Source organism: Lepus europaeus, chromosome 10 (assembly GCF_033115175.1).
Source record: "Lepus europaeus isolate LE1 chromosome 10, mLepTim1.pri, whole genome shotgun sequence".
Taxonomy (NCBI): Eukaryota; Metazoa; Chordata; class Mammalia; order Lagomorpha; family Leporidae; genus Lepus; species Lepus europaeus.
The window spans coordinates 36,452,717-36,473,458 of NC_084836.1; the positions used below are offsets into that span (position 1 = coordinate 36,452,717).

Below are 20,742 nucleotides of genomic sequence, written 5' to 3' on the forward strand. Positions count from 1 at the left end.
GTCCCTGGGATTCAGGGCCCACCAAAAACTGACATCATCAAAAACAATTCTGATCCAGACAGCCTTAACATTCCCTTAGCCTTAGACAAGCTTTAGACAGGCTTCCTGCTGCTATGTCCAACCTCTCCTTTGCTTAGAATATTTACTTTAGAAATCTGCTTGGGGCTGCTGCCCTGGTGCAGTAGGTTAATCCTCTGCCTGTGGTGCTGGCATCCCATATGGGCACCAGTTCTAGTCCTGGCTGCTCCTCTTAAAATCCAGTTCTCTGCTGTGACCTGGGAAAGCAGAAGATGGCCCAAGTGCTTGGGCCCCTGCACATGCATGGGAGACCGGGAAGAAGCAGCTGGCTCCTGGCTTCCTATCAGCGCAGCTCTGGCCGTTGTGACCAGTGGGGAGTGAACCAATGGAAGGAAGACCTTTCTTTCTCTCTCTCCCTTTCACTGTCTGTAACTCTACCTTCTCAAATAAATAAATAAATCTTAAAAAAAAAAAAAAAGAAATCTGCTAATTGTCAACTCTTTACTCCTTTGAGATGCAAATCTTCTTAAAAGCTTCTTGACAGCATTAAGGCTCTTGAATGACTTTCTCAAGCACCTGGGAGCTCTATCTTTGATAATGTCTTTGGTATGGAATCAACTAGGAAGATAGTGTCCCTATCTTCCAATCTGGGAGGAGAGGAGCAGGAAAGGGGAAGAGGAGAGAGTGGAGGCAGAGGTAGGAGCCTAACATTGGTTAGTGCATCTTCCCCTAAGTGGCAAAGTAATTTTCTGTTTTAAATTTAGAAGAAATTCACATTTCCTTTTGTTGCCTAACAACTCCACATACTAGTTGGAGGAGTTGGTATAGTACCCTGAATTGGTTCAGCCAACCAATATGCAGAAAGCCAGTCACTGACTTTGCGGTGGTGGGAGAAAGTAGGTATTTAATGCAAAGTGCAGAGCAAGAAGCCCGGCACCTATTGCTTAATTCCCGGGCTCCCTGAGGAGCTAGAGGAGAAGGTTTTTATAGACTGAAATTGGAGGTGAGAGACATGTTATCAGCTGGTGTCCAGTTCCTGGTTGGTCACTGCTGCTCCTGACTTTCCTTTGAGATTGGTAGGTGATGTGCTCTTTGGGGAATTTATGATGGCCAGGTAGATGCCAGTTGGTCTGGGAGTTACCTAAAGGTGGCAGTTACATTCTATCTGGACCTGGCATTTTATTTAGGGAAACCTAAATAAAAGCTTTCAAACCATATTGGTCATCAAGGTTTTATCTATTGGAGAAACAAATGGCTCCCTGAGACATGTGATTAGAACTTTGTTGGTCAGCTAAATCACTCCCTGAAGTTAGTGAATTCCATTTGATAAAGGACAGACAAGAGGCTGGGTCCGTCTTTTATATTATATGGGTTTTGCTTCACTTTGGACCACTTAGAAAATACAGACATCTCTAAAACACACACACACACACACACATATACCTTATGATACCCAGATATTAGCTCCTAAAAACTTTTGCAACCCTTTCTGAAGTGCTATTAAGTATAGATTATTTTCCAATCTGTCTCCAAAATTGGAGCAGCTTTGGATAAAGATTTCCTTACCTGTACAATTTTTCCCATGCTACACTTGCCTGAAAAATTTCTATCCACATGGAAAATTGATTCTAGAAGACAGAGTTGAGTAAACACATATTTTAAAATAACAAGATATGCTGATTGCCACTTACTGAGCAGAAAAACAATTTTCCCTATATTTCAACCTGCCAAGCTATAAAATAAGAATAATGTAGAATAAAATCTGTTTCAAGCATTAAGTGAATATAAAATGTCAAGTTAACTGGCACATATTAATCATTATCTCTCTATAAATACATACATAAACATATATAATTTAATTTCATTAAATAACATTGGGAATGTTACAGGGAATGTTTCTGAATAATTTACATATTAACATGTTGTCAGTCATTTCCCTGACTTCATGACAAAATACAACCTGAATCCAAACTCTAAAATTGACTGCATGTATAGACTAAATAACTAACTAAATGCTATCTTTTAGTTTACCTTTCATATTACTTTATTTTAAAGAGTAGATTGGCAGATCAGAAAGGGATCATGATTTTTATATTTTTTTGTTCTTTTAACACTTGCTGAGAATGCATTGATAGTTTACCTTTATGGAACTCTGAAAGGATATCTATGGCAATCTTCATTGCTGGAATCTACATTTCAGGGACTTAATCCATAGTCTTTCAAATTTTCTCCAGTTAAAAAAATATTTGTTTATATTTGAAAGGGACAAAGAGAGAGAGAGAGAGAGAGAGAGAGAGAGAGAGATCGTACCTTCTGTTTTACTACCCAAACCTGCAATAGCCCAGGCTATGTCAGACCAAATCAAGGAGCCATCCATTGGGGACTTCCACATAACAGCAAAAACTCAAGTACTTGAGCATTCAACTGATGCCTCTCATAGTGTGCATTAGCAGAAAACTGGAATCAAAGGCAGAGCAAGAACTCAAATCCAGACACTCTAATATGGGATGCAAAAATCCCAAGCAATGTCTTAATTGTTGTGCTAGATACTCACCCCTCTCCAGGGCTTTTAATATGAAATCCTGAAATTAAATGTAAATCACTGTTAAAAAAAGATCATTCACCCAGACCAAGTAGGATTTAATCCTGTTATGATGGGATGGTTCAACATTTGCAAATCAATCAATGTGATATATCACATTAACAAATTGAAGAACAAAAACCATATGATTATCTCAATAGATTGAGAGAAAGCATTTGATAAAATACAGCACCCTTTCATGATGAAAACTCTAAGCAAACTGGGTATAGAAGGAACATTCTTCAACGCAATCAAGGCAATTTATGACAAACCAATGGCCAGCTTCGTATTGAAGGGGAAAAACTGGAAGCACTCCCACTGAGATCTGGTACCAGACAGGGATGCCCACTTTTACCATTGCTATTCTATATAGTTCTGGAAGTTTTAGCCAGAGCCAAAGCCATTAGGCAAGAAAAATAAATCAAAGGGATGCAAATTGGGAAGGAAGAAGTCAAACTATACCTCTTTGCAGATGACATGATTCTTTATTTAGGGAATCCAAAAGACTCTGCTAAGAAACTATTGAAACTCATAGAAGAGTTTGGCAAAGTAGCAGGATATAAAGTCAATACACAAAAATCAACAGCTTTTGTATACATAGATAATGCCACAACTGAGAATGAACTAAGATCAATCTCATTCTCAATAGCTACAAAAAAAAAAAAAAAATCAAATACCTTGCAATAAATTTAACCAAGGATGTCAAAGATCTCTACAATGAGAATTACAAAACATTAAAGACAGAAATAGAAAAAGATACAAAATGGAAATGTCTTCCATGTTCATGGATTGGAAGAATAAATATCATCTAAATGTCCATTCTTCCAAAAGCAATTTGTAGATTCAATTCAATAGCAATTAAAATACCAAAGACATTTTTCTCAATCTAGAAAAAGTGATGCTGAAATTCATATGGAGGCACAAGAGACCTCAAATAGCTAAAGCAATCTTGTACAATAAAAACAAAGCTGGAGGCATCACCACAAAATTTCAAGACATACTACAAGGAAGTTATAATGAAAACAACCTGGTACTGGTGAAAAAAAAACAGATGGATAGACATGGAACAGAACAGAAACACCAGAAATCAATCCAAACATCTATAACCAACTTAAATTTGACCAAGGAACTAAAACCAATCCATGGACCAAGGATAGTCTCTTCAACAAATTGTGTTGGGAAAACTGGATTTCCACATGCAGAAATATGAAGCAAGATCCCTACCTTACACCTTACACACAAAAAAAGCCAGTCAACATGGATTAAAGATCTAAATCTATGACCAGAGGTACAAGCAGTCAAAGCCAAAATTAACAAATGGGGTTACTTCAAATTGAGAAGCTTATGTATGACAAAAGAAACAGTCAGGAAGTCAAAAGGCAATCCACAGAATGGGAGAAATTATTTGCAAACTACAGAACTGATAAAGTATTTTTTTAACTACCAGTATTTTTTATTATTGATGGAAAAACAGAACAAATCAACAAGTTGGAGCCATGGAGGTAAAATATAGATGAAATGGAAAATAGGCCGGCGCCGTGGCTCAACAGGCTAATCCTCCACCTTGCGGCGCCGGCACACCGGGTTCTAGTCCCGGTCGGGGCACCGATCCTGTCCCGGTTGCCCCTCTTCCAGGCCAGCTCTCTGCTGTGGCCAGGGAGTGCAGTGGAGGATGGCCCAAGTGTTTGGGCTCTGCACCCCATGGGAGACCAGGATAAGCACCTGGCTCCTGCCATCGGAACAGCACGGTGCGCTGGCCGCAGCGTGCTACCGCGGCGGCCATTAGAGGGTGAACCAATGGCAAAGGAAGACCTTTCTCTCTCTGTCTCTCTCTGTCTCTCACTGTCCACTCTGCCTGTCAAAAATAAAAAAAAAAAAGAAATGGAAAATAGTCTCTTGTCACGATTTCCCTCTTTCAAATGCCATTCTGCATGGAAGTTATTTTACTGGGACAAACAGAAGATCAAATTGGAGTTTCTTACTTTTGTAAAATGGGGAATCAAAAACCTGCTGATCAGTAAATAAAAAAGTAGCAAGAATCCCTGGTAAAGCTATTCTATACACATAATTATATGTTTACATTTTACCAGTAAAAGACAGCCCAGTAGAGCAATGACTAGAAACTGGTACCAAACCAAAGTGAATGCTCTGGAGCTTTTTCTAAACTCCTGTCCTAGACTAGTGTTTTTCCTTCGAATCATTCGAGTCTTAGCATCCCAATTCACTCCTCCCTTCCTTTGTCTCCTCCCATTAAAGGGAAGCACAGTTTTGTCCAGCAACACTCGGCAAGAAAAGGGGTTGGACTCACGGGATGGGAAGAGCTGCCTGCCACAATGATTTGGGTGGAGGAGATGTTAACAGAGTTTCTCCATAGTTTTAACAAATACAAACGAGGAATGAGATCATTTGGCAGTTCTGTTTTCACTAATAGGTAGGCACCTTTACTTCATGAATTATACTCCTTAGAATAAATAATAAAATTAAATCAGACTTTTAAAAAATTTGGTTAAAGAAAAATGGAAAGAGAAGAGCTTCAAAACTCAAGTACTGTCCTGTTAAGAATGTCTAATGTGCATTCAAAGTATTGGAAAGCAGGCATTTTTACCAAAAAGCAACTGTCACTATCACACATGAACCACAGTTATTAACAGAAAGTAATAAAAATGGCAGGGCGCGTGTGGAAACGAGAGAGGAAACACCAGCAAGGTCACAGAGTGAGCAGGTGCTGTGGGTGTAAGGCTCTGAGAGACGAAGGACTCTGGTCCCAGAGGTGGCTATCTGCCTGACCATCTTGGGTCCAAGGAGGATGAATGTAACTGGCAGGATCTGAGGAGAGGGCACTGCTGTAGACCCCAAAGCAGGCCTCTAGTTTTCACTCCTAAGTGGACACGCTTTGTGGACTTCAGGCAAGGTATCCTCAGGAGGAACTGCTTTCCAACATGTAGTGACGATACAGGAAACCTATGAGAATAGCGCCTAGGATGGGGAGAATCCAATATGTCCAGCAACGTTTGCATGCATTCTTTTCCAAAGGGTTCTGTCTGCCACTCTCAGGTTTAAGGTCACTCGGGTGGACATCACCAATGTGGTACTGCTTTAGCATCTCTCTGGCATTGGAGGAATGGCTGACATCTTCAAAGCTTTCGCTTGCATCTGGGCCAGCTTGTTCCAGCAGAACTTCTTCCCCACCAGGGTGCTCGTTGAGGAAGCGGGTGATATCGTAGACCCGCCTGTGGATCACCAGCCACAGGTCCTTCGGGGTGTTGTGCTTGGCTACCTCCTCCAGCCGGTAATAGGTGACCGAGGTGTCTCCCCCTTGCCCTTTCCCGTCGCTGCCGCTTGCTTCTGCAGTCGCCATTGGGCTCCAGACGCCTCTTCTCCTCCACTATCCGGGTTTCTACAGCTAACTTCCTGATAAAGTATTAATAGCCAAAATCTACAAAGAGATCAAGAAACTCCACAAAAACAATACAAACAACCCAGTTAAGAGATGGGCAAAGGATTTAAACAAACATTTTTCCAAAGAGGAAATCCAAATTGCCAATAGACACATGATAGACTGTGCAGGTTCACTAGCTGTAAGGGAAATGGAAATCAAAGCCATAATGAGGTTTCACTTCACCCCAGTTAGAATGGCTTTCATACAGAAATCAACAAACGCTGGTGAGGATGTGGGGAAAAAGGCACACTAATCCACTGTTGGTGGGAATATAAACTGGTAAAGCCACAATGGTAGACAGTATGGAGATACCTCAAAAATCTGAATATAGACCTACCATATTATCCGGCCATCCCACTCCTGGGATTTAACAAAGGGAAATGCAATCAGTAGACCAAAGAGCTATCTGCACCTCCATGTTTATTGCAGCTCACTTCACAATAGCTAAGACATGGAATCAACATAAATGCCTGTCAACTGAAGACTGGATAAAGAAATTATGGGATATGTACAATATGGAGTACTACACAGAGGTAAAAATAAATAAAATCCAGTCATTTGCAACAAAATGAATGAATCTGGAAAGCATCATACATAATGAAATAAGCCCATACCAAAGGGACAAATACCATATGCTCTCCCTGATCTCTGAGAATAACTATAGCATGTAAAAGGAAATCTGTAGAAGTGAAATTGACAGTTCGAGAAGGAATGACTTGAGCTGCCCTTGTTTTGACTGTGGTGTAACAGTTTTTTGTTGTTGTTGTTGTTTTATCATTTTTTTCCTCCATACTATTCATTGAACTCTTTACTTAACATAGAGTTAATCATATGTGGATAAAGTCAATTGTAAATAGATCTCTGTAAAAAATAACACTGGGAATAAGAGAGGGAGGAGGAAGTTTGTAACTGAAAAGCTGTATAGTTCTGCATATATTCCTACGGACTTAATTGTAAGGGTACGGTTTAAAAACGTGTCATGGGAGTCCAAATCCCATTAACTTGGTGATAAAAATACTATCTTAATTGTTAAAGTGATCATATGTGTTGACGTGAACATTATAGATAGGATTAAATGTTAAGGTGATCATATAAATAGGATCAAGTGGCTAGTAATAAAAGATAGAATTAAAAAGGAAAGAATGTTTCAACATGGGAAGCAGTCCACAGAGCAGACTCAAAATATGACAAGTGCTTTAAGTAACATTCTGACTTCAGAATCGGCCTTTAAGCCCCTGGTCTTGTTTAAAAGCCTGTGAGAGCATTTCATGCATGAAAAGCCAAGACACTGTGGCAAAAAATTTTCTACATGAAGGATCTCTGTGAGTGAAACTGCAGTGGAAAGAGGTGGCTATTAAAGAAGGATGTACTTTTCTCTAAAAGGAGGAGAGAACTTCCACTTTGTGTGGCCTTGTCTAAATACTGATCGAGTTTGTGGACTCAAAGGGCTTCCATAACCTAGGTAGCTCATGTCAAGAGCCTTGGGTAGTCACTGACATCATACATAAGAGTGTTAATTATTAAATTAGCAACAGGAGACACTGAGTACTAACACTCCATGCAGGACCTCTGTCCTTAATGAATTATATTATGTGAGTTAACTGTAAAACTAGTTCTCAAACAGATTTGTGTGTGTATGTGTATGTGTGCAAATTGTTGAAATCTTTATTTAGTATAGAGTTGGTCTTTTGTATGTAAAGTTAATTGAAAATGAATCTTAATGGAAAATGGGACCGACAAGGGGAGAAGGGGGAGAATGAGGGGTGGGAGTGTGGGTGGGAGTTCAGGTATGGTTGGAAGAATAACTATATTCCTAAAGTTGTATTCATAAATTTGTATTCCCTAAAAAATAAAAAAGTTAAGATGTTTGTTCTCTTAAATGTAATATGTTCTTTTTAGATGCATGGTTAAATATTTCAGAAGACCAGACTGACCCAAGTCCCAAACAGTTTTAGTAGGATTCTGCCAAATAAAAATCAAGGAGGAAGTTTAAAACTGCTGAAAAATATTCATCTTCAATGTTCTTGTTACTCAGGTTCTAAATTTACATTTATATTGAAACAACTTCATCCTTTACCTAGCATCAATGTATTTCTGGTAATGAATTGCTCTGTCTTACTGAATTCTCTCTTCAAATAAGAAATCCAGTTCTTCACTTGCTGCCTGTTATGCCACCACCAACTTTGTTGCTTCTTGGCTTGTATATTTTAATGACATCTTCCAATTTTCTTGTTCATTATCTCCATTTTTTAAAAAAATATTTATACTTAGATTTTTAAAATGTAAATACGAAAATTTTCATGTCTAAATAATCATAAAAACTATAAATTTAAACATATAAATAATTTCAATACTGTGTAACTTAAGTTTTAAATACTATAATGACTTAATACTCTCCACCATGTAAATGTGCATATAAATAGCTTTTTCCATAAGAAATTGTGTATTATTTCTTATTACAATTACTATATTGATTATTCATTTTACTTTTTGAAATAATTGTACCCTAGCATATGTTTGCTTTAAAATAAAATGTATGTATTTTTAAATGCAATTATTTATTTACAGCATGGATACTTCAAGTGTATGTATATATTTTTATACATCTTCTTTGTTTGTAGTTGTACTTATATGGTTATTGTACAAGAAACCTTATTCCCTTTGCTCACTTTTCCACATTCTACACTTGATCTGGGAAAGAGGAGGAGGAATTCTGTAAATAATTGCCTCCTATTATGAAAGGCTACATGCACTGACTTGGCAATCCTCAGCCTTGTATTGTGTGACTTGCTTGAGCACATACATGTACACACAGGCATAAAAGTTCATCATACATGCTAGGATAAATTCAGTTTTAAAATGCGATTCATTTCTTGATCCTCCAGGTAATCCTAAAAAGCTATATGTTCATGTATGCACTGAGATAAGAAGTGTAGATAAATTGAGAAAGCATGGGGAAGTGCTGAATACTAATCAGTTTAGTGATTCAATTTATAATGTTGTTTGGAATCTATTTAAGTGTAAAGTTACTTTTTGATAAAAGATACAATAAAATTTAAATAATATTATTTAATATAGAGTATTTTAATCACAGGTATATTATAATTTTTTCTTAATATTAAATACTGTTTAGTATTAAAAGTGACTAGTTTCACATTAAAGGTTATAATTTACTCAAAAGAATACTTATGAATAATGCTAATTTACAAAATAAATAATTTACTAAATAATAAGAAACTGTTGAAATCTTTAGTTAGTATATGCCAAGTTGATCTTCTGTATATAAAGATAATTAAAAATGAATCTTGATGAAGAATAGGATGGGAGAGGGAATGGGAGATGGGATGGTTGTGGGGGGGAGGCAGGTTATGGCTGGAGGGAAACAGGTATAATCCAAAAGTTGTACTTTCAAAATTTATATTTATTAAAGTTTAAAAAAATAAAATAAAATAAAATGGATAAATAATTTTTAAATTGGAATCAGATTCAAAGTATTGTATGGAGTTTGTCTTCTTCACTGCGCCTATGAATAAGTGGTGATTTTTGTCTAGGACCTTTGGAAATGTGTATATTCAAATATCACATTGAAATATATTTTTTTCTAAGTACAAACACACATGTCTGCTAAGATATTGAAAATGAGGTAAATCATTTCACAATTAATCATAAGCAATATGAAAAATCACATTAAATAACTAGAAAGATATCCCAGCCACAGACACATGACAGTGATATTGTATAAAATATTAGCATGAATTTAAAAGTGCATCAGTTTGCTGCTGGAACACTGAGGGCATCCACTGAGGCAAAGGCATTCTGAATCTTATTCAGGGAAAAGTCCTTTTGTAACTTACAACTGTGTCTGCCTTATCCAAATGGTTCATGCCTTCTTTCATAAAAAGAAATTACAAGGACTTTATATGGAGAATAGGACCATGAAAATTTTTATTTCATCAATTTGCTAAGACAATGCAGATAATCATAGGTATCTTTCAATTTTCATTATATAGATTTATAATGCAGTTGTGCATGCTTTCATATCCTTAATAGTTATTGGCCATTTATATGTCTTTTGACCTATACATCCTGCTATTTTGAAATCGTCTCCCTTCATTCTATTTGTCTTTTTATTGTCTCTATAACAAGTCATTTTATGATACATGTTGCAAAAATACTCTTTTAATCTGCCATATGCTTTGTTTACACTGTCTATTCTACATGGAATATTTTCACCATTTTTTTTAAGATTTATTTATTTTATTTGAAAGTCAGAATTACAAAGAGGCAGAGGCAGAGAGACAGAGAGAAAGGTCTCCAATCCCCTGGTTCTCTCTCAAGATGGCCGCAATGGCCACAGCTGTGAGTATCAGAAGCCAGGAGCTAGGAGCTTCTTCCAGGTCTCCCAAGTGGGTACAGGGGCCCAAGCACTTGGACAATCTTCTACTGCTTCTCAGGCCATAGCAGAGAGCTGGATCAGAGGTGAAGCAGCCAGGACTCAAATTGGCGCCCACATGGGACACCAGCATTACAGGTGGTGGCTCTATCTGATACACCACAGTGCTGTCCCCGCAGACTTAATCAATTTTGTTTTACATGGTAAGAATAGAGGCTCAGGGACCAGTACTGATGTGGCTCAGCAGGTTAAGATGCCCATTACACTGGCATCTCATATAGGAGGTATGGCTGAAGTCCTTCCTGCTTGGCTGTAGATCTGGCTCCCTGCTAATAAGCCTGGCAATGCAGTGGAAGATTGCCCCATCTTGGGCCATCTTGGGAACTGTCACCCATGTGGGAAACCCAGATGGAGTTCCTAGCTCCTGGCTTCATCCTGGCCCAGCCACAGTTGTTAGGACCATTTAGAGAGTAAGCCGGTGAATGGAAGATTTCCCTTTCTCTCTGACACTCTGCTTTTCAAATAAATAAATCTTTCTTAAAAAGAAACAGTTGCTTAGAAATACTATTTAAACCCTTTCTAAAATTTTATATGACACCTCTACTAAATTATAATGATATCCTTAAATTAACTTCTATATGTAAAAAATTAACTTACTACTTTATTCCTTTTAGTATTTTTTGTTCTACTTAATACCATTGGTTGAACTCTTTAATTAACACACAATTATTCTTAGGTGTTTAAATTTAACTGAAAAGTGATTCCCATTATATAAGAGTGGGAATAAGAGAGGAAGGAGATATACAGTTCAGCACATGCTCAATCGGACTTAACCCTAATGGTAGAGTTAGAAACATGCCAGGGGATTCCAATTCAATCCCATCAAGGTGGCATGTACCAATGCCATCTCACTAGTCCAGGCGATCAATTTCAGTTCACAATTGATCATAATAATAAGTCTAAGAGTCAAAGAGATCACATAAACAAGACTAGTGTCTGCCAATAGCCAATACTAACTGATAGAATCAAAAAGGGAGAGAATGATCCAACATGGGAAGCGGGAGACACAGCAGACTCATAGAATGGCAGATGTCCCAAACAGCACTCTGGCCTCAGAATCAGCCCTTAAGGCATTCAGATCAGGCTAAAAAGCCCTTTAGAGTATTTCAGGCATGGAAAGCCAAGACACTCTGGCTAAAAAAAAAAAAAAAAAAAAAAAAAAAAAAAAAAAAAAATTACCTAAATGAAAGATTTCTGTGAGATCCCAGTGAAAAGAACGGGCCATCAGAGAAGGAGGTACCTTTCTCTGAAGGGAGGGGAGAACTTCCACTTTGACTATGGCCTTGTCTAAATAATATTGGAGTTGGTGAACTCAAGATGCTTCCATAGCCTTGGCAGCCCATGACCAAAGCCTCAAGTGATTATTGACGTCATAAATAAGAGTGTCAATTGTTAAATCAACAACAGGAGTCACTGTGCACTTACTCCTCATGTAGGATCTCTGTCCTTAATGTGTTGTACTATGTAAATTAATGATATAACTAGTACTCAAACAGTACTTTATACTTTGTATTTCTGTGTGGTTGCAAACCACACATATAGATCTTCTTTTATGTATAACCCACAATGCAAAAACTTGTATGGAAGCAACAGACCCCGAATGCTAAAGCCATCTTATACAAAAAAACAAAAAAAAGCCAGAGGCATCACAATACCAGATTTCAAGGCATGCTACAGGGCAGTAAAAATAAAAACAACCTGACACTGGCACAAAAATAGAAATGTAGAATAACAGAACAGAACAGAAGTTCCATGAATCAACTCATGCATATACAACCAACTAATCTTTGACAAAGGAACTAAAACCAATCCTTGGAGCAAGAACAGTCTCAACAAACTGTGCTGGGAAAAATCGGATCCACGTGCAGAAGTATGTAACAAGACCCCTACCTTACACCTTATACAAGAGTCAAATCAAAATGGATAAAGTATCTAAATCTATGACCTGATACCTTCAAATTGCAAGAAAAGAACATGGGTGGGAACTCTGAGAGACATTGGCATAGGCAAAGACTTCCTGGAAAAGACCTCAGAGGCAGAGGTAATATAAGCAAAAATAGACAAAAGGGATTTAGTTAAGCTGAGAAGCTCCTGTACTGCTAAAGAAACACTCAGCAAAGTGAAGAGGCAACAATAGAATTGGAGAAAATATTTGCAAACCATAAAACTGGTAAAGGATTATCTCCAGAATCTATAAAGGGCTCATGAAACTAAACAACAAAACAAAAAATCCAGCTAAGAAATGGTCAAAAGATTAAACAGGAATTTTTCAAAAGTGGAAATCCAAATGGCCAAAAGACATGTGAATAGATCACTGGCCATTAGGGAAATACAAATTAAAACCACAATGAGGTTTCATATCACCCCATTTAGAATGGCTCACATACAGAAATCAACAAATAATAAATGCTGGTGAGGATGTGGGGGAAAATGTACCCCATCTACTGTTGTTAGGAATGCAAACTACTACAGCCATTTTATGGAAGACAGTAAATAAATACCTCAGAAAGCTGAAATTATATATACTAAAATGATGCAACCACCCCACTCCTGGGAATTTACCCAAGGGAATTGAAATCAGCATACAAAAGAGTTATCTGTATTTCCATGTTTACTGCAGCTCAATTCTCAATAGCTAAGTTATGGAATCCACCCAGATGTCCATCAACTGATGACTGGATAAAAAAAATTATGGTATATACACTATGAAATACTACTCAGCCTCAAAAAAAATAATGAAATCCTCTCTTTCACAACAAAATGGGTGCAACTAGAAACCATTATACTTAGTGAAACAATCAAGTCCCAAAATGTCAAATATCATATGTTTTACCTGATCCGTGGTAACTAGTAGAGTACCCAAAAGTGTAATGTATAGAAGTGAAATGGACATCTTGAGATTCAATAATTGTTTACAACCCTTTTCTCTACTGTTAAGGAAAAAGTAAACTGAAAGTAGATCATTATAAAAATTAAGAGGGGGAATTAAGAGAGAAAGGTAGATGAAGATTGGGAGTTTGGATGAGGGAGAGAGGTGGGTGAGAAGTATCACTATGTTCCTAAATCTGTATATATGAAATACATGAAATTTGTTTACCTTACATAAAATTTAAAAAGTAAAGTTAAATTATTCAATATAAGGATAGCTACTCCTGTTACTTTTGGATTCCAAATGTATGGCAGGCACATTTCCATTCATTTGCTTTCAGTCTATGTGTATCTCCTGTTGAAATACATTCCTTACGGACAGCATATCATTGAATATTGTTCTACTATGCATTCAGCCAGTCTATAACTTATAATTGGGGTATTTTAATCTTTTTAAAGTTATTATTGATCAATAAAAACACCTGCCTCTGAGTTGGTAGTTTTCTTTATTAATAGGGTTTCATTCTATTTCAATTTTGGATATCTGCTTTACTGGTAATTTTTGTATTTTTACTATTTTTGTGATAGCAATTATCATCAATTTGCTTTTGCTATATGAACTTTTAGGCATTTTTCATATGGCCTTTATTTCAAAGATCTCTATGAGAATCACAAAACATTAAAGAAAGAAATAGAAGAAGACACAAAAAATGGAAAAATATTCCATGTTCATGAATTGGAATAATAAATATCATTAAAATGTTCATTCTTCCAAAAGCAATTAGAGATTCAATGAGATACCTATCAAAATACCAAAGACATTCTTCTCAAATCTAGAAGAAATTGATGCTGAAATTGATATGGAAACACAGGAGACCTCGATTAGCTAAAGCAAACTTATATAACAAAAATAAAGCTGGAGGTATCACAATACCATAAGACACACTACAAGCAGTTATAATCAAAACAGCATGGTACTGGTACAAAAACAGATGGATAGGCCAATGGAACAGAACAAAAATGCCAGAAATCAATATAAGCATCTACAACCAACTTTATTTGACCAAGCAGCTAAAACCAATCCCTGGAACAAGGACAGTCACTTCAACATGCAGCACTGGGAAAACTGGATTTCCACATACAGAAGTATGAAGAAAGACAACTACCTTACATCTTACACAAAATTCCATTCCAAATGGATTAAAGACCTAAATCTATCACCTGATATCATCAAATTATTAGAGAACATTGGGGAAACCCTGTAAGACATTGGCATAGGCAGTTCTTGGAAATGACTCCAGCACAGGCAATGAAATCCAAAATGAATAAATGGGATTGCATCAAATTGAGAAGGTTCTGTACTGCAAAATAAACACTCAGGAAAGTGAACAGGCAACCAAAACAATGAAGAAATTATCTGCGAACTATGCAACTTATAAAGAATAATTAGAATATATAAAGAGATCAAGAAACTCCACAACAACAAAACAAACAACAAGTTAAGAGATGGGCAAAGGACTTAAACAGACTTTTTTCCCAAGAAGAAATCCAAATGGCCAACAGACACATAAACTGTGTCTGTGATAAACTGTGCAGGATAACAGTTGTCAAGGAAATGGAAATCAAAACAACAATGAGGTTTCACCTCACCCCAGTTTGAAAAGCTTTCATACAGAAATCAACAAACAACAAATGCTTGTGATGATGTGGGGAAAAAGGTGCCCTAGTCCATTGTTGGTAGGAATGTAAATGAGTAAAGCTACTATGGAAGTTAGTTTGGAGATACCTCAGAAATCTGAAAATAGATCTAACTTTTGACCTAGGCATCCCACTCCTAGGAATTTACCCAAGGGAAATGAACTCAGCAAATAAAAGAGTTATCTGTACCCCCATGTTTACTGCAGCTCAATTCATAATACTTAAGACATGGAATCAATCAAAATGCCCATCAACTGAAGACTGGATATATAGAAATTATGGGATATGTACTCTATAGAATACTACTATACAGCATTAAAAAATGAAATCTGATCATTTGCAACAAAAATGGATGAATCTGTAATGCATAATACTTAGTGAAATAAGCCAGTCCCAAAGGGACAAAAACACCATATGTTCTCCATGATCTGTACAAACTAATATACCACCTAACAGGAAATCTGTAGAAGTGAAATTGACATTTTGAGAAGCAATAACTTGAACAACCCTTGTCTTGACTATCAAGAAAAAAATCTTTCTCTTCTTCATACTATTTGTCGAATTCCTTACTTTACATAGAGTTAATCATATGTGTGTAAGGTCAGTTGAAAATTGATCAATAAAAAGTACAAGAGGGAATAACAGAGAGAGAGAGAGAGAGAGGAAGTTATTAACTGTAAAGTTGTATAGTTCTGCATACATTCCTATGGACTTACTTCTAAAGGTACAGTTTAAAAATTTGCCATGGACTCCAAATCCCATAATGCTGGGTGTTAAAATGCCATCTTAAGGGTTAAAGTGACCATATTAATATGTGATCAAAAGGTAGGATTAAGTGCTATAGAGATCATATAAATAAGATCAAATGTATGGTAATAATAGTAGATAGAATTAAAAAGGAGAGAATGTTCCAACATGGGATGAGTCTGCAAGGCCAACTGAATGACAACCACTTTAAATAGCACTCTGACCTCAGAATAAGCCCTTAAGGCATTCTGGTCTGGCTCAAAAGCCCATGAGAGCATTTCAGGCATGGAAAGCCAAGACACTGTGGCAAAAAATGTCCTACATGAAGGAGCTCTGTGAGAGAGACCCCAGCAGAAAGAAGTGGCCATCAAAGAAGGATGAACTTTTCTCTGAAGGGAGGAGAGAACTTCAAGTTTGTTTATGGCCTTGTCCAAATACTGATGGAGATTGTAGATTCAAAATGCTTCCATATCCTTAGCAGCTCTTTGCAGGAGCCTCGGGTGATCACTGACATTATACATAAGTGTTAACTGTTAAATTTATAACAGGTCTCACTGTGTACTTACTTCCCATGCAGGACTTCTGTCCTCAGTAAGTTGTATTATGAAAATTTACTGTAAAACTTTTTCGCAGTTTGTGTGTGTGTGTGCGTGTGTGTGTTTGTGGGCAAATTGTTGAAATCTTTACTTGGTATAGAACTGGTCTTCTGTGTATAAAGTTAATTGAAAATAAACCTTAATGGAGAATAGGACTTGGAATGGGAGAGAAAAGAGGAGGTGAGGTGGGATTGGGGTAGGAGGGTGGTGATAGTAGGAAGAATCACTATATTCCTAAAGTTGTACTTATGAAATTTGTACTCATTAAATAAAAAGTTTCTCTGGGGAAAACAAGTGAATGGAGCACAGTTAAGAGTAAAAAAATCAGTCAGATCCTGACATGAATAAAGCATTTTTGAAATAAAAAAAGTTATTTCATACTTCTTGTGCCCCAATGTTGGCTTTTGTATGTCTTGTGAGTTATATCCTTCCAGCAAATTTATACAGATTTTATAGTAAAAGATTCTGATGCTAGTTTTTCCTAGGTGTTCTATATACTCTATTGTCTTTGAATACAGTTGGGAGCTTTAGTGTGACATTCATGAAACTTCTTCAGCTGCAATAAATATTGGTGGTGCCTGCACCTGCAGGTTGTCTCTTGGCCTCCTCTGATATGAGTATGGGAGCTTTGCAGCAATTAGGATACAGTTCCTTTAGGTAGGGTGGGTTCACTGGCCTCTTTGGACATAATATTGTTGAGCTGTGTCTATCAGCTTTTGATCAGGTGAGGGAGGGAAATTCCTCATAAAGCCAGGTACATATGTGTGCCTGATAGTGGACTAGGGTGTCTATTATTGTATGAGGCCCACACGGGACCTGGCTACAGGAGTGTGCTCATACAGGCCAACTGTTGGTGTCCAAAGACTGCAGAGGTAACATAATGTAATCTCTGAGTGATGATCTGCTCTGAGAGGTCTGCTCAGTTGCTTCCTAGGTCCAAAGGTTCTTTAATGAGACTGAGCATCTGTTCCTCATGGCCTCAGTGGGCTGAACTTCTAATATTTGGTTACTCAATTGCTTCTCAGCACCATGGTAGGGTAGGGAGCACTGCCAAGAAGTTTCTGTAGGGTTTTGGTTGGCTGAGCACACTCATGAAAGGTTACTTATCTTCTTGGGATAAATGGGTAATGCTGCTTGGGATCATGGCTAAATGAATAGTGTTGCTTATCTATTTCCCTGGGTTTCCACAGGCCAAGCCATATTACTGGTTTCCTGGTTACTTCCTGGGGCCAAAAATGTGTGAGTGGGGCCACCCATTACTTTCTGAGTGCCACTAGTATAGGTAGGACCAAGAGTTCTTTCTTGAAGATAAGCATGAGACCTGAATTTTCTGGGTAGTCAAAAGGTAGGCCAGGCTTCATAACTGTTTAATGGGAGCCTCTGCAGGCCAACCAAGCTACTCAGGGTGGGCCACCCTAGTTCTTCCTGGGATCATGGAAGGGTTGACAATGAATTATGATTGATTCACAGGGGCATCTTCCTGCTTTCTTTGTGGGAATCTGGGTGGCAGAGTCTCAAGATTATTATGTATAGTAACAACCTGGGTTGGGGAGAGCACAATGTGGGCTGGGCTTTTTCTCTTGGGCCACACAGTGGTGTGGTAAACTGGGAGCTCTCCAACCTTGGTTCAGGGCCCACAGGGACAATAGAGTTCTCCATCAATAAGTGCCTCAGATATCTGAGACATGAATTTGAACTTCAAGGAGCATTTTGTTTATTCTTCCCCTAATAAGCTAAGTCTTCCTTGGTATAAGGCTGATCTTCAGGGATGAAATGGCAGGTGCTGTGTTCTTAGTTCTCTTTTTATAAGAGCGCTCTGCAACATCTAGGCCTATGTTTATTTTTTTGGTCCAGCAGTGAAACCTTCCTCCTAGTTGCTGCCTAAGTTTGAGGAGGGATGGTAGAGACAGTCCCTTTACGGCCAAACCTTCCGCTTCCCCCAACATGCTGGCTAATACAGTTTCAGAAACTCAATTCAGATACTGGCCAGAGAGCAGGGCAGAAAGTCTTGCCTGCACTAGATTTCACTATGGTGATCCTGACATTTGGATTTCTAGCCTAAGGCTTGGACCTAACTTCCTCTGCCTCCGCTAAGCAGGAGGTGTTTCTTTGTTGCCTGTAGTTGCAGGAGGAATACAGGGAACAACTCTTTCTGCTTTCTTCAATTCCTCTCTTCTTATTATTATACCAAATCAGGTAATTGGGTCTCTCATCTGGCTTTCTGCATACTTGAAAAGGTAGCTTAGTGGATAAATAGCTGTTAAAACTGGTGCCTCTGTAGGGAGATCAGTGGAAGATCTCACTCAGCCACCATCTTTCACCACCTCCCAGAGCTTATCAGCTTGCATTACTATATCCTAGGACAGTATATGGCATTAAATACAATTTTATGAATGGATATTACATCTAATTGAGAAATCTCTCTCCCATTTCTTTACATTTTGTATTATCTCAGAACATTGTTGCCTGTTCCCCTCCCCCACATTTTTAAAAAGATTTATTTACTTACTTAAAGGCAGAGTTACAGATAGGGGGAGAGAGAATCTTCCATTCACTAGTTCACTCCCCAAATGCCCATAATAGCTAGATCTGGGCCAGGCCACAGACAGGAGCCAGGAGCTTTTTCTGGGTTTATCACACGGCTATAGGGACCCTAGCACTTAGGCCATCTTTCCATGCTTTCCAAGGCACATTAGCAAGAAAGTGGATCAGAAATGGAGCAGCCAAGATGCAAACAAGCATCAATAAGGCATACTGGTGTCTCAGGTGGCAGCTTTACCAGCTATGCCACAGTGCTGGCACCCGCCAGTTCCCTTTTATAAGAGATCAACTGCGTTCTTTCAGATGTAGTTACTAATCGTATTACTTCCATTCTTTGCAATCCATAATGCCTCTCCACTTCTCAGAGAATGAGGCTCATCCATGGCCATCCATAAGTAGAACCATGCTTGCAAATCCCATGCTGTGCCACTTAGATCTTGGTTCTCCACTTTCCTGAAACTCCTCTTACTTGAAACCAGACTATTTCACCCACTTCTCTAGAGAGACCTGAATTGCCTATCTCAGAGATTCCCTGTACTTTTTGTAAACTCTGATTTTATATTTCATTTCTAAACTCAGACTCTAAATATCTTGCCAGTGAAAGTCATACCATTGTTGTTATTGAGTCTCACTTAAAATGTTATTCCTTTATTTTTTTTAAGATTTATTTATTTACATAAGAGGCAGAGTTACAGAGAGAGTGAGAGACAGAGAGAGAGAGAAAACTGTTGGTTCCCTCCCCAAACAGCCACAATGGTCAGGGCTGGACCAATCTGAAGCCAGGAGCTTCTTTCGAGTACAGAAGCCTATGTACCTGGGCCATTCTCTGCTGCTTTCCCAGGCAATCAGCAGGGAGCTGGATTGGGAGTACAGGAGCAGGGACGTGAACGAGCACCCATATGGGATGCCAGCGCTTGCAGGCTGAGGTTTAACCTACTAAGCCACAGCTCCATCTCCAAAATTCCGTTCCATTAATAAAGATATTACTTACTTTGGGTAGAATCACTGTCCCTATTTGTGAACAAAGTAGGAAGTACTTTTCTATAAGTACGAAGTAAAAATATCACATCAATTTCCCATTTGTTTGTCCACACACAAATTTACCAGCTACCTTAGGGCAGGGGAAAACTTTTAGCCCATATTTTAACCCTTTACTTATTCTAATACAATACTGTACACAGAAGGAACTCATTAAGTAGATATTGAGTCAATACCTAAATATTTTTCTTGTGTTTTTTTTTACTTATATAAAGAGAAAAATTTCATCTATCTAATATACAGTTTTAAGAGAATAATGATAATTCTGATCCTACCCTGCCTCCTCCTCTTATTTTTCTTTTAATTTTTACAATGGCATACTTTCAAATTACTTTATAATCACAAGCATAACCCTCCACTAAATAAATAACGCAGCAAGCAGTAAGTAGTAAAACCACGGTTCCTCAAGAGTATAGGCAAAAGGCCATAAACAATAATCAAATCTCTGATGGCGCTGTGGTGTAGCAGGTAAAGCTACTGCCTGCAGCGTTGGCATCCCATATGGGTGCTGATTTGAGTCCCAGCTGCTCCAATTCTGATCTAGCTCTCTACTAAGGCCTGGGAAAGCAGTAGAAGATGGTCCAAGTCCTTGGGCCATACACCCATGTGGGAGATCTGGTAGAAGCTCCTGGCTCCTGGCTTTGGATTGGCACAGTTATGGCCTTTGCGGCCATGTGGGGAGTGTGAACCAGTGGATGGAAGACCTCTCTCTCTCTCTCTGCCTCTCTGTAACTCTTTCATATAAATAAAATAAATCCTAAAA

At 38.0% G+C, this 20,742-nt stretch overlaps 1 protein-coding gene across 1 annotated transcript; it reads right to left on the minus strand.

The window, feature by feature from the left end:
- Positions 1-5,516: 5,516 nt before the first annotated feature.
- On the minus strand, positions 5,517-5,963 carry LOC133767612 (cytochrome b5 type B-like). The gene has a single exon (XM_062202049.1). The coding sequence runs from the start codon at positions 5,955-5,957 to the stop codon at positions 5,517-5,519; it is 441 nt and encodes a 146-aa protein (XP_062058033.1). The 5' UTR covers positions 5,958-5,963.
- Positions 5,964-20,742: the final 14,779 nt, after the last annotated feature.